The following is a 14,417-nucleotide window of genomic DNA, read 5'->3' on the forward strand; positions in this document are numbered from 1 at the left end:
AGTGGATGATTGCGTTCGGGGCTGTTTTATGGCTCCCCAGATGCTCAATTTCGAGCAGTTGCCCAGTCCAGTCACCAGTCCAGCATTCACATCAATCTGTGGCTGCAGAGCAGACCGCGTATATATGTGCACTATAGGCATATAGTCACATGGTCAGTGGCCAATGAATGTTGCCCTGGCCTGAGCCAGCGCATATGAATGAAATAACCATCTTGTAAATCAGTAATGACAGCCAGCTACGTGTGTTTCCTATATTCAATCAATAAGCAGCAAAACTGTAAAGAACTCACGAATTGCTTATATGCAGCCCTATAGTCAAAAACTAAATTGTAGGCTAGTAAAGGAATGTCTCAGGGGGGTTTTTTCAATGAAAATTGAAAACTATAGTTTTAAAGAAGCTTTATTAAATTGTATAACTTACTTCCAACGTTCATTTTCTGTTTGTGTTTTATGGCAAATTGTTGATTATCATTTCTGTTTGGGAATTCGGGGTGATATAAGTTTGCATTTGTGTCCGAAATGTGCATGCTTTGGCCTATATAGTTGCCTAGGCAGTGATTTGGTTTCATTTATTTTTTAAAAGGAGGGCTTGGCGTCACATTCTGTGGTTGCAACCTGCTCGTCGTGACGTCAAGCCAGTTGTTTTGGACCCCGCTTGGCCCAATCGCGGAGGTATCACTTTACATTCCCTACCGGAGCCGAAATGGGTCTATTCGTGCACCGTGTCTATCCTCCCGTAACTACCATAACGCCCTTCGGTGGGTGCTCTGTGGTACCCGACCGCTGCTGCTTTCTGCACTGACATGGAAACCCCATTGCAGTTGCAGAACGATTTCTTCCAAGAGCAGCAGTTCCAGCAGCACTGTAAGTACCAGCACTACTGCGGGCAGGAGGAACGCTTCGCCAGTAAGCAGCAACACGACCAATGCTGCACCTGCAATAACTCCACCTGCGATGCCAGAAAAAGCCTCGTCTTCCGCGGGACGTCGCCGACCACCGTCGGAACTTTGAGGACCCCGTCCGTAACGTCTTCCAGGCAAGGTTGTCAGTATAGCGTGTACGAGTTCACGCCTTCCAGTCATGGTAGCTCAACCAGGCAACATCAGCAGCATCCTCAGCAGCAGCAGCAGTGCCACAACAATCGGCAGCAGCGGGGCAGCCTGGGCAGCAGCAGCCACAAGGAGAGTAACTCCTACAATGAAATAGCCATGAGCAGCTGCAGATACAACGGCGGCGTAATGCGGCCGCTGAGCAACTTGAGCTCGTCCCGCAGAAACATACACGAGTTTGATTCTGAGTCCCAGCCGCTGCAGCCCGCCTCAGCCGCAGACGCATCGGACACCCTAGTGTCTAAGCCTGAGAATAATTCCACTACACTGATGCCTTACGCATCGGGAGACGGAGGGGGTGGCCACGGCCACAGCAGTGAGAAAAAGGCAAAGAAAAAGAACCAGAACATTGGTGAGAAGCTCGGACACAGAAGGGCCTTGTTTGAGAAAAGGAAGAGGCTCAGCGACTACGCTTTGATCTTTGGAATGTTTGGGATCGTTGTTATGGTTATAGAGACCGAACTCTCCTGGGGAGCCTATGGAAAGGTGCGTAACTCAATCTATGAGAGCCGTGCCGTGCGGCTCCATCTAGGTCAGAATTAATTTACTGGCATGCATGTGACGAGAGCGAATAGCCACAACTTCTCGTAAAAGTGGTTGATAATAGTGCAAATGTTCCATTTACGTTTATAGGCCTAATAACTGTATTATAGCCTACTTCTGATAGATTAGAAATGAAGTCTGAGGCGCATGCAACATATTCTCTGTGTGAGAGTGCGTTTGAAGAGCGTGCTGTCATGGAAGTCGGGCTGACGGAGTTATAAGTGTCCCACCATGTAAGTGAAATCGCCCCCACACGTGCAGGCCCAGCAGGCCCAAATAGGAATAGGGAACCTATGCCACCAGAATGTGGAACGCCCTACCAACTGTCATTAAGACATGTGAATCCCTTGACTCCTTCAAAACCGCTCTCAAAGGGCATCTACGGACGGCAGCAATTTGAAACTGCATGGCCCCCGTAAAATCTGAATCCCCCCCCCCCTTTTCCCCCTCACTGTATATGTTTTTCCCCCTTTTTACCATGATGATTTCCTGTTTTTGGATATAGAAGTCAAGTGTATATTTGTACACTTGACTTGTACTCTAAATGTTATGATGAATTGAACAAGGTGGACCCTCTTGTAAACAAGTGTAATGCTTTATGGTGTCGTACTGTCGTCCACTGACCACTCACGCAGTTAACAGTTTTTGTATTGAGTTGTGCTTGAAATTGTACTGTAATTCTGCAAAACTGCAATACAATCAACCCTATACAGAAAATGTGTCGAATTGCAGAATTCGTCTAAATAGAAATGGATATCCACATTGAGTCATCATACAAACAATATTTGAATTGCCTGCAGGCGCATATGGATTTGTGTTATGATCTGTGTCTTGTATATGGCTATAGTGTGTTTATTCTTTCCCCAGGAGTCCTTGTATTCTTTAGCTCTCAAATGCCTGATCAGCCTCTCAACAATCATTCTGCTTGGGCTGATCATCATATACCATGCAAGAGAGATACAGGTAATGGGTCATTTTATTTGTTTTTCTTATTTACGCAGAGTCTGTCTGCCTTATACTGTACATATACTGTATAACAGAAAAAAAAACCGATGTGTCTATTTATGTATGATAGGCCTTACTGCACATTTCACCAGACCTGCAGATTTATACTCTCTGTATTATATTGTGGGTTTAAGCAGTGGTGGAAAGTAACATTTACTTAAGTATACTGTACTTAAGTAAAGTTTACATGTGTAGTTTATACGTGAGTATTTCCAATTTCCAATACTTTCACTTCTACTCCACATCTCAGATTCAAATATTGTACTTTTACTCCACTACATTTATTTGAAAACTTTAGTCACTAGTTTGCAGATTTTGATCACACCACTTCAGCCCTATATGTTTTGGCCATTTTAAAATAGCCAATCTACAAGTAGATCTGCTATTTTCAAAAGATTATTATACATTTAAAAACTTGAAATGGGACATTTTCCACAATGAGTAGCCTACTTTTACTTTTGTTACATTTTACTTCTATACATGTTTGAAGCCAGTACTTTTACGCAAGTAAATGTTGAATTCCGGACTTTTACTTGTAAAATCTGAGTACTTTTCCCAACACTGCATGGGTTTCAGTTCAGGAATACTTGTTGGTTAGACCTGTTCTACTATTGTCTTGCTGGCCTTACTATATAATTGACTTAACAAAGTTAATTATTGTGTTCTGTTTTGCAGTTTAATACAATATAGGCTATGGCTATTTCTTAAGCAGATTCATTGCAAATTGACATAAAATGAAGAAATATAATGCATTTTATTTTGTAGGCTACTCTTCCTGTGGTTTAATGACAACCTCTTGTCATTATATGAATATCATATGCCTATACATTCAAACACCCTGCACAGTATGGCATCCCATAATCTATGTGATATGTTTGTCCATTGTTGTATAGTGAGACTTTATGTATAGTTGTGGTGTTCACATCATCATTTGAACCACATTTGCACAGTTTACTTTTCATAAAACTTTATGTCAAGAATGTTTCCAGAATTGTCTACAGTGTTTCACGGGATTGATTGATTGTAGACTGTCAGCTAACTTGAACTAGTCCAGCACAAAACTCATGTTAATATGACCTTGCGTCACAGCATTGTTGCATTACTTTTTAACAGTAAATGTTGTCAAAATTAGCAATATTCTGAATTGAATTAAATGGAAGGGAACTACAGTTCCCCCAAATAATCTAGGTTCTGAAGCTTGAATAAAGTTATGGTTGATCTTTGTAATTGAAATAGTAATTCAAGTGTTGTAAATTATATTTAATTTTCTGAGCCAGCTAGCTGTCGGACAGAGACCGTTATATTCCTTTTATTCAGTTGATTGTAAAGTATTAGGAAAGTTTGTGGCATATAGACTTGGCCTCTGTTGTAAAGTGCGGAAAATATAATGTTGACATATATCAAGATATCCTTATCTTTTGTACTGTTAGCAGTGATATTCATTAGCATTACTGTTATATTTAGACTCAAAGGTTTGTCATTAAAATATCTATTCAGATGGCATACAACTTTTAAAGAAAAACCTTAATTGAATTCCATGCGTTGAATCACTAGGGTCAACGTGGGTCAACGTGGGTCAACGTGCAACAAGACATATCACACCGCAGGGACAACGCTAAAACCGTCTTGACCCTTTGGTGTGGTTAGGGCCCAAACCACACCAAAGCAACTAGTCACAACTCCTTGCAACAAAACAGTTTTAAGGACATGTCACACCAATGCAACTCCTTGCAACTGCCATTGGGGATAATGGTTTCATGCAATTACATACAACTACTCGCAAAGAGTTGCATGGCGAATCATTGGTGTGGTTTGGGCCTTATAGTTAGCGCATACATCTCTTCGCCAAAACTAACGTATCTACAAGCATGATTTACTATTATTACAGAATGTTCACTCCAGAATATACAGTATAAGGACGTTAGGGTTCATGTGGTTACGACATGCTAGAAAGGCACCAAGGGTCATTTTGAACCATAACCAAGGTATTTTCAGGCCCTTAGCCAATGGCATAGCTGCTTATATGATATAGAATGTGTAGCATACATGCTGAGTGCATATCCATCTTTTCATCTGTCATCCTTTAGAGCCTATATTTGAATTCTATACTAATTGTAAACAGCACTATTCACAGATAGTGCTACTACGCAATTACCTTGACAGTTCAACAGAAATATAATATAATACATTATTGATTATTGTAATGTGTTCCATCCATTCATATTTCAACGGTCCATCCGTTCTTTCGAAACATTCTCCTGTGCAGTGTTAGTTCTCGAATAAGAGATTGCCAAACGTATTTGCTGTGCATTCAGTTTCTGTGGGCTAGTTGAAATGTATGCAGTAAATCAATCTTTTCAATATCAATCAATAGCTTAACCACTTAAAACCCTAGTTGATCGCCAACCGGATTCCAGAGGGCTCGATACTATAGGCTGCCTCCTGTTCTCACTCTATACTTTATATCTTCGCTGAAATAGCCGATCAACAGGCTCACATGTGTCCTAATGCTACGCGTTGTGATCTTGTAATTCTGCTATTTTTGCCAAATGTTAGCCCCATAGAGATGCTATGTCTATGGACCAACATACGTGTAGTTTTATCATGTAGTTTTATCCTGTAGTTTTATCACACTTTTTGGTCATACTCTTTTGGTCACGCTTTTTGGTCACACTTTTTCGTTTTGGAGGATTTCAACATTTCAACATTTTCAACGTTTTATCATGTAGTTTTATCCTGTAGTTTTATCCTGTAGTTTTATCATGTAGTTTTATCCCATGTAGTTTTATCCTGTAGTTTTATCATGTAGTTTTATCCTGTAGTTTTATCCTGTAGTTTTATCCTGTAGTTTTATCATGTAGTTTTATCATGTAGTTTTATCCTGTAGTTTTATCATGTAGTTTTATCCTGTAGTTTTATCCTGTAGTTTTATCATGTAGTTTTATCATGTAGTTTTATCCTGTAGTGTAGCATAAACATTTTAATTAAAAAAAAACATTTATACTAGATGGTAATTGACTCGGATTGCTCAAGTTTTAACCCATTTAGGCCTGACGTCGAAATGAAAAAAATGTCTTTTAAATCCTGACAGTTTTCTGGAAAACCCTATGTTTATATGTCAGTGGTGGTCAATATTTCATGTCAAGGACCCCAAAAATTATCTGTAATTGGCCGCCGACCCCCATCTGAAAATATGTTGTTCCAGAAAGCCCCATAGAGATACTATGTCTATGGACCAACATACGTGTAGTTTTACCATGTAGTTTTATCCTGTAGTTTTATGACACTTTTTTGTCATACTTTTTTGGTCATGCTTTTTCGTCACGCTTTTTGGTCACACTTTTTGGTCACACTTTTTCGTTTTGGAGGATTTCAACATTTCAACATTTTCAACGTTTTATCATGTAGTTTTATCCTGTAGTTTTATCCTGTAGTTTTATCATGTAGTTTTATCCCATGTAGTTTTATCCCATGTAGTTTTATCCTGTAGTTTTATCATGTAGTTTTATCCTGTCGTTTTATCATGTAGTTTTATCCTGTAGTTTTATCCTGTAGTTTTATCCTGTAGTTTTATCATGTAGTTTTATCCCATGTAGTTTTATCATGTAGTTTTATCCTGTAGTTTTATCATGTAGTTTTATCCTGTAGTTTTATCATGTAGTTTTATCATGTAGTTTTATCCTGTAGTTTTATCATGCAGTTTTATCATGTAGTTTTATCCTGTAGTTTTATCATGTAGTTTTATCCTGTAGTGTAGCATAAACATTTTAATTAAAAAAAAACATTTATACTAGATGGTAATTGACTCGGATTGGTCAAGTTTTAACCCATTTAGGCCTGACGTCGAAATGAAAAAAATGTCTTTTAAATCCTGACAGTTTTCTGGAAAACCCTATGTTATATGTCAGTGGTGGTCAATATTTCATGTCAAGGACCCCAAAAATTATCTGTAATTGGCCGCCGACCCCCATCTGAAAATATGTTGTTCCAGAGACCCCCCCAGAAGCAAAGATTTTAGTTAAAACCGTTAGCAGATCTAGATCTGCTATTTTTCAATAGCTAAAGTATAACATAATGCTTAAAACACCAAAATGGGTTAACAATCGAATAAAGCGTTAAAAAATCAGACCCGTCTGAAGTGAGTGGTACTGTACTGTACTGTACTGTACTGTACTGTACTGTACTGTACTGTACTGTACTGTACTGTACTGTACTGTACAAGCCCTCCCTGGCATGTGTGTGTCTGTGTGTTAGGCTGTGCAACAGTGACACTTGGTGGTGAACAAAGGCTATAAAGCTATTTTCGTGCTTGGACACAGCCAGGGACACAGGGACAGGCCCAGGGACACAGCCACACACACACAGCTGTCTATAGGAGTGGTTGCACCACTCACAAACTGGGGGCCTGGAACTAGCCTACTATGGTAGAAAGGTTAGGAGGTTAGCCTCACTCAGGGCTGTATTTTGCGTGTCTTAAGTACCAGGTCTTATTACTTAACTTAAGACCTGGAGGCGTGGTCAATGCTCTTTGGCCACTCAGAATAGCCAAATGGCATTGATACGCCTCCAGGTCTTAAGTTAAGTAATAAGACCTAGTACTTAAGACACGCAAAATACAGCCCTCAGTCTCTCTATCTACAGTATGGTGGATACTTTTTGGAATTAGGCAAACAAATAGTTTCTATCTCTGTGCAGTTACAGTATGATACAAATAACATTAACACATTTTCAATAATCAAAATGAAAAAAAAAAATCACGTAGCCGATTCGGCTTGTTCGTTGTGTCGTCCGCGTATTTTATGATGGTGTTGGAGTCATGTGTGGCTGTGCAGTCATACGTGTACTGTACAGGGAGTAGAGGAGAGGGCTCAGCACACATCCCTGGGGTGCTCCAGTGTTGAGAGTCAGGGGGTCAGATATGATGCTGCCCATTCTCACCACCTGGTGTCGGCTTGACAGGAAGTCTTGTATCTTACCACATCTTACCACATGCTTTATTCATGTAGTGATAGTGATACAACATTGCATTCTGAATTGGTCAAACAAAACACATTTGAATTCCACTTGGAGAATGCTTCTACAAGCTGGTCTTTTATTTAACAATCCTGGTGCCTTTTAGAGGAGCCTGCCCATTGGTCCAACAGCCCATTCAGAAAACTAATACTAGAGTTGGGCTTAGTGACAATGCATGGTGTTTAGGATTAGCGTTATGGTTAGAATAAAAGAGTGTTTCAGAATAAAGAGTTATCGGACGAATGCCCTGGCACCCTTTTAGACCCCAACCCCTCTAAACTGTTGAAATAATTGATCCTTGCCATGTTCCAGGCCTTACCTAGTTAAAACCTTCTATCATTGTTCAGAATTAATCAACGTTATTCTCATATCACAGGTGTAAAACACTGGGTGAAAATTGTTTTTGTGCCAGGTCCATTGTTTTTGTTATTTCCATAAGCTAAAGAAGGGAAGAAGAAGACAGGGGGGGAAGAGAGATCAATACAAGAGAAATTAATGATCTACACATTTACACATACCTGAGGTAAGACATACATTGCTCCTGACTTATTCAACACTTTCAAAACACTAAGAAGAAGTCCAAACTCAACCCTGAAGATCTGAAAGTTTACCAACTAATATTCAACCTTTTCTTTCTCTCACCTGCTGTAATGGAAAACTGTCATAGTCATAAGATGAGTTACTTGATGAGTTACTAGGGTGACTGTGGCTCAAGAGGTAGAGCAGGTCGTCCAATGATCCATGGGTCGGCGGTTCGAATCCCGGCTCCTCCTGGCTACATGTCGAAGTGTCCTTGGGCAAGACACTGAACCCCAAATTGCTCCCGATGTGCTGGTTGGTACCTTGCATGGCTTCCGCCGCAATCGGTGTATCAATGTGTGTATCAATGTGTGTATGAATGGGTGAATGTAATGCACAATCTATGTAAAGCGCCTTGGATAAAGGCGCTATATAAATGCACCATTTACCATTTACTTTCTTAGGTCAAATCATCTGCGATTAGCTGTCAAACAAGAGTACAAGACTCTATCAATTCTTGTTTGCCTTCGATTTGTGCACCCTCCATTGCAGCTGATGACATCTTACTGAGCATTTATAACATCTATTTGATTTGTCATAGTCTTACTTGTAGGTAATGAATTGGACAATTTGATCTATAAATGGTAAATGGTGCATTTATATAGCACCTTTATCCAAGGCGCTTTACATAGATTGTGCATTACATTCACCCATTCACACACACATTCATACACCGATGGCGGAAGAAACCATGCAAGGCACCAGCCAGCACATCAGGAGCAAATTGTCTTGCTCAAGGACACTTCGACACTAACTCTGGGGGAGCCCGGGTTCGGGACAGGCAACCTTGCGGTTACCATCCAGCCACTCTACCCCTGAGCCACCGCCGCCCAATTCTATAGAATACTTACCTCTGCACAGGGATCAATTCGTGGTCCACATTATTTTCACTTTCCCGTACCTTTCACTTTACCCTAGAATATTATCCATAAATGCAGTGTTCCCTTTCACTCCTCTGCAGATGCTAACTTTGTTGTTTAGATCAGTAGGGAAATTCTATTATTTCACTATATTGAAATGCCAGTCATGCTTTTGTTTATTCCAGACATTATGGTAAGCAATCTGGTGATGATGGCAATATTAAACAATCTCTGCACCAAAAATGACTCCACACAAGTATTAAACTTATACAAACTCAGCACTCTGAATATTCATGTAAAGGAGATGATATGATCATAATACCCATACCATAGTCGCTCACTGTTTCTCCCTCTAAACACTACACATCTCCCTACATATTGATTTCAAAATCCTACCTTTAACCCATAAAGCAGGTTTGCAACGTCCTTTCCTTTCCTTTCCTTTCCTTTCCTTTCCTTTCCTTTCCTTTCCTTTTCCTTTCCTTTCCTTTCCTTTCCTTTCCTTTCCTCTCATAAGGGTGCTTTCAGCTGCCCCTGCTATATAGATTGTAATTGACCATGTTCCTAAAGATTGCCCTGTACTCTCATGAACACGCACGCACACAAGGAGGCCCCAAAAACCCACAAGCATGAATATCGAATAACTTTTTCCTAAATTAATGCCCTACTCTACTGTGTCATTCTACAGCATCGCACAGAAGTATAGCAGATATAGAGCGTCGCAGTCCCGCCTCCTACCCTGGACCAGGAAATGAAACCCAATGCATTTTTCCCATAGACATTTCTTAAAGTATTTATTTAAAGACGGTTACGCCGCGGACAAAGCCAACTCGAGTCGTGACAACTCATGACAACACAAACAATATTTTGGACCAAACAAATAATTACAAAGAAGAAAAACAACAAAAAAAGTGTTGTAACCTGCCGTTTTTTTCTTCTTTCTAATTATTTGTTTGGTCCAAAATATTGTTTGTGTTGTCATGAGTTGTCACGACTCGAGTTGGCTTTGTCCGCGGCGTAACCGTCTTTAAATAAATACTTTAAGAAATGTCTATGAGGAAAATGCATTGGGTTTAATTTCCTGGTCCAGGGTAGGAGGCGGGACTGCGACGCTCTATAGGCTACACCTTTTATTACCTTTATTACATCTAATGTTTTCTGGTTGGTTGATCTGGTCAAGTTATTGACTTCACACTGAGTCATATATTGACTTATATTTATTAAGTCAGCATCCCTGTTCTGGGGGAACATTCACCAAACATGCTGATCTACAAGCTCACATCACATTGTGATGCGATGTGAGCTTGTGGCACCTACATTTTGATATAGGGTAAATAAATTGAGCGGACCAAGTATAGAGCCAGCTCAGGTCAGGTTTACTAAGTATAGATGGTGGTTAAATGAGCATGGAACCTCCCATAACTGGCAATCTGGGAACCCATCTGCAAAAAAATAAAAAAACAGCACCCTCTGCTGTTTGTTAATCTGTTATTGAGAGATTCGCAGTGGTGTAAAGTAACTAAGTAAATTTACTTAAGTACTGTATTTAAGTACACTTTTGAGGTATTTGTATTTTACTTGAGTATTTCCAATTTACATCTCAGAGCCAATTGTTTTTACTTTTACACCACTGCAATTATTTGAAAACTTTAGTTACTACAGTAGTTAATCTACTTTGTAGATTTAAATAGAAAACATACATTAACCACTTCAGTCCTACAGTATATACATTTCGGCCATTTGAAAATAGCCGATCTACAAGCTCACAATGAGATCGTCTATTTTCAAAATATTTTGTTCACATTTTGAACTTGTGAAATGGGACATTCTGCAATCTGAGTACTTTTACTTTTAGTACTTTAATTACATTTTGATGCCGATACCTTTGTACTTTTACTTGAGTATATTTTGAATACGGGACTTCTACTTGTAACGGCGTACATGTACATTGCAGTATTTACACTTTTACTTAAGTAAAACATTTGTTTTTTGCTTTATTACTGCATCATGATAATTGACCAAATTTGACGCATGCACATGAAAGCTGATTATTGCCTGCATGGGTCCCTCCAGGACATGGAACCCACCCACTTCATTCAGTCTGATATCGCGCTAAGCTTCTTAAGCTTCCTAGCTCAGTTATTTATGGTAAAAAAAAAAGTCCCATCGGACAAAAAACAAATGTATGGTTTTGCACAGTAATTGTGGAGCAGCAAAGCTGTTGCGCATACTTTTTTCCTTTGATGATGTAACTCATTTTGCCCTGCACCAAAAATTGATCATGTGCATAACATTTTGGTGTGAACTAGTAAAAGATCAATCCCATACCTAATATTAGCTATGGCAATGCAACTAATCATACCGTCTTATTCAGAAGGAGTGACACTATATGAAGCTGTTTTTACCTTGTGGATAAAAATCGGTTCCCTATTTAGTGACTCTATACTATTGGGACTTATTTCATCCATAATGCCCCCAGTTTATTATGAGCCTATTGAAGTTATATTATCACATTTGTTGACGGTATATTAGTTACGATACTGTCAGAGGATAACGTCCTAAGTGCACTATACCGTTTTGTGTGTAAGGGCAAGTTTGCATCTGCAGTGAAATAGATTATGCATGCACATGATCCATATGTACGCACAGATGCCTGTCAAATGTAGATGTGTGATGAAATATTTCACCACACATCTCCCTCACAATCCCTTAATATGTATTTTCTTGTCAAATTATACGGTGAAGATTGCCCCCTCACGTTTTGACAGTGTGCAATGCAACGTGCACGTTTCTCTCCCAAAGTTTCATATTAAAGTCACACGGGCCTGAATACACCAGCTGTGATATGATTACTGCAGGGATATAAATTCATTAACATGGCACTGGTACTGTAGGTCAGTGGTTCCCAAACGTTTTCATGTCCAGGACCCCCAAATTGACAGTAATTGGCCCGCGGACCCCCATTTGAAAAGATTTGCCAGGAACAGGGACCCCCATAAGAGAATATTTTTTACGGCTGTAGCAGTGATTCTCAACCCGTTTAATTTCAAGGACCCCCAGTTTGACATGCATTAGTCTACGGACCCCCATTTTATGACATTTCTATCTCTGGGACCCCCAATTTATATTGTAAAATCAATGTTAATTGGTTCCATTTGTACACTCTCAAAATTACAGACCCATATACGGGTGCATTTGGTTCCAAACTATCATTTAGCTGGGGCCCCGTTGGAACTCCCTCAAGGACCCCTGGGGGTCCCCGAAACCCCACTTTGGGAAACCCTGCTGTAGGTGACCTACCGTGTCAACTAAATGGTAAATGGTGCATTTATATAGCGCCTTTATCCAAGGCGCTTTACATAGATTGTGCATTACATTCACCCATTCACACACACATTCATACACCGATGGCAGCAGAAACCATGCAAGGCACCAACCAGCACATCAGGAGCAATTTGGGGTTCAGTGTCTTGCTCAAGGACACTTCGACACTAACTCTGGGGGAGCCTGGGTTCGAACTGGCAACCTTGCCTTACCATCCAGCCACTCTACCCCTGAGCCACCGCCGCCCACTAAGCCCATTGGATATATACTGTATATACCATTTATCAAAAGATTTGTCCAGACTGCGCTATACATTCTGTCTCTAGATTCCCTCTCTTTTCCCCAGATTATTATCTAATTGGTAATGTTCTTCTGTATGTACTGTACACCCTGCTGTAACCCAGAAAGCTTCAAAGAATGTCTAGTGCAAACTAAGTACAATACTCCATACTCTATGATACTGATACTATAGTTATGTCTCAGACATCTGTTGTTCACAGTGGGTGGGAGATCCATCAGAAGGAGGGTGCCATGCAGTGTTGTCAGGCAGCATTACACCCATTGTCATACCCATTGATGTCAAGAACAACTCGAGTCAGCTGTTTCTTTATACTGGTGGCTTTATTTCGTGCAAACTCCCTCTCCAAAGCCAACGTAAAAACGGACAAATAGAAACGACAGTGATCAGATTCAGAACAACAATAAATGAAGCATAAGGCACATAAACGTAACGAAAATAATACACAAACAAATATTCACCTCACTGGCTGCACATATAGGGATCAAAAGGGCATGAAGGAAGGAACCCATATTTATGAACATCAAAAACACCAAAACTGAAAAGAAACACAATCGATAAATTAGACTCATAAATAAATAAAATACAATACAAGGAGTACAACTTAAATCTTAACAAACAACCCAAAATATTGACACAGAACAAACAAAACGAACCTTAACTGGTGACACGCTGCCTTCACAACTCCCCGTCTGCATACTGCACAGGCGGAAGCATACAATGCTTGTCAGCCATAATGACTTGAAACCATATACTGTATGGTCATGAGACCAGAAATGACGTAATTAAATTCTGCAACAAATTAATAGGCTACCTTTTAACAAATGTCCAAATAGCAAAGTAGAAAATAAGAAATAACAAATACTGACAAAAACATAATTATGGCAGCCAAACCCATGTCTTCAGCAGTTCTCTTGGCTGGTTGAGGTGCTCACCGCTGCCATATACAAATATCCAGTTTAAGCCCCCAGTGATTCTCAAGCTTTTTAGTTTCAAGGACCCCCATAAGAGACCAGACCTCCCTTTGGACCCCTCAAAGAACCTGTGCCCCTGGACTGCATGCTTTAGAGGTCCTCTGATTCTTCACCTTAGTTTAGTAAAAAAAAGGAAAACAAACAAAAATAAGGTGGTTATTAAAATGAAACAAGAATGACATGCGTAATTGCGTATAATTAACTGCCAGGTGAAACAAGCGCTCTCCGTTGTGCATCTGTCCCCTCGTTTTTCTTTTCTTTTTTTCCTATTATTTTTGGTTATTTTTTTAACGTGTATGTTTCTCTGTGACAACCTCGCGGCCGTTGTTTGCGCTAGTTTCCGACGTGCTTTTGTTGGTTCAATCACTGTGTTTAGTTCTGTAGCTCCAGTTAGCTCATAATATTAGCCGCTGAGTTATATATACTGCGGCGTTGCAGAGTCTGGGTGAACACTTCATAGAGTATATAAAAGGATAGAGACTGAACCGGAGCGACAGCCCCGTCCCCCTGCTATTCATTTCAGTGGAAGTTGCTCAGTGGAGTTTTGAAGCACCCGGAAGAACCGTCTAAAGTGCAAACGGGCGCTCAATGTTAAATCCCAGCTGCACAGGGTTTCCTAGTCTTAGATATATATTGAAAGCTAGATGGCTCACCCACGCTCTGGCCAATGGAGAGCGACGTTGCTACGTGGCGGCCATCTTACTGAGGGGCA

At 40.1% G+C, this 14,417-nt stretch overlaps 1 protein-coding gene across 2 annotated transcripts in view; it reads left to right on the plus strand.

Moving 5' to 3' along the window:
* Positions 1-803: 803 nt before the first annotated feature.
* kcnn2 (potassium calcium-activated channel subfamily N member 2) overlaps positions 804-14,417 on the plus strand; it is a gene marked incomplete at its 5' end in the record, with an annotated part of 36,970 nt that continues 23,356 nt past the window's right edge. Inside the window, 2 exons of one of the 2 annotated variants that reach the window (XM_079524640.1) lie at positions 804-1,595; positions 2,520-2,615. In XM_079524640.1, the coding sequence (XP_079380766.1) occupies positions 804-1,595; positions 2,520-2,615 (888 nt within the window). The remainder of the gene's footprint in view (positions 1,596-2,519; positions 2,616-14,417) is intronic. The other variant, XM_079524641.1, reaches the window with a different exon arrangement.

This window comes from Electrona antarctica (genome assembly GCF_951216825.1).
Source record: "Electrona antarctica genome assembly, chromosome: 16".
NCBI classification, from domain to species: domain Eukaryota; kingdom Metazoa; phylum Chordata; class Actinopteri; order Myctophiformes; family Myctophidae; genus Electrona; species Electrona antarctica.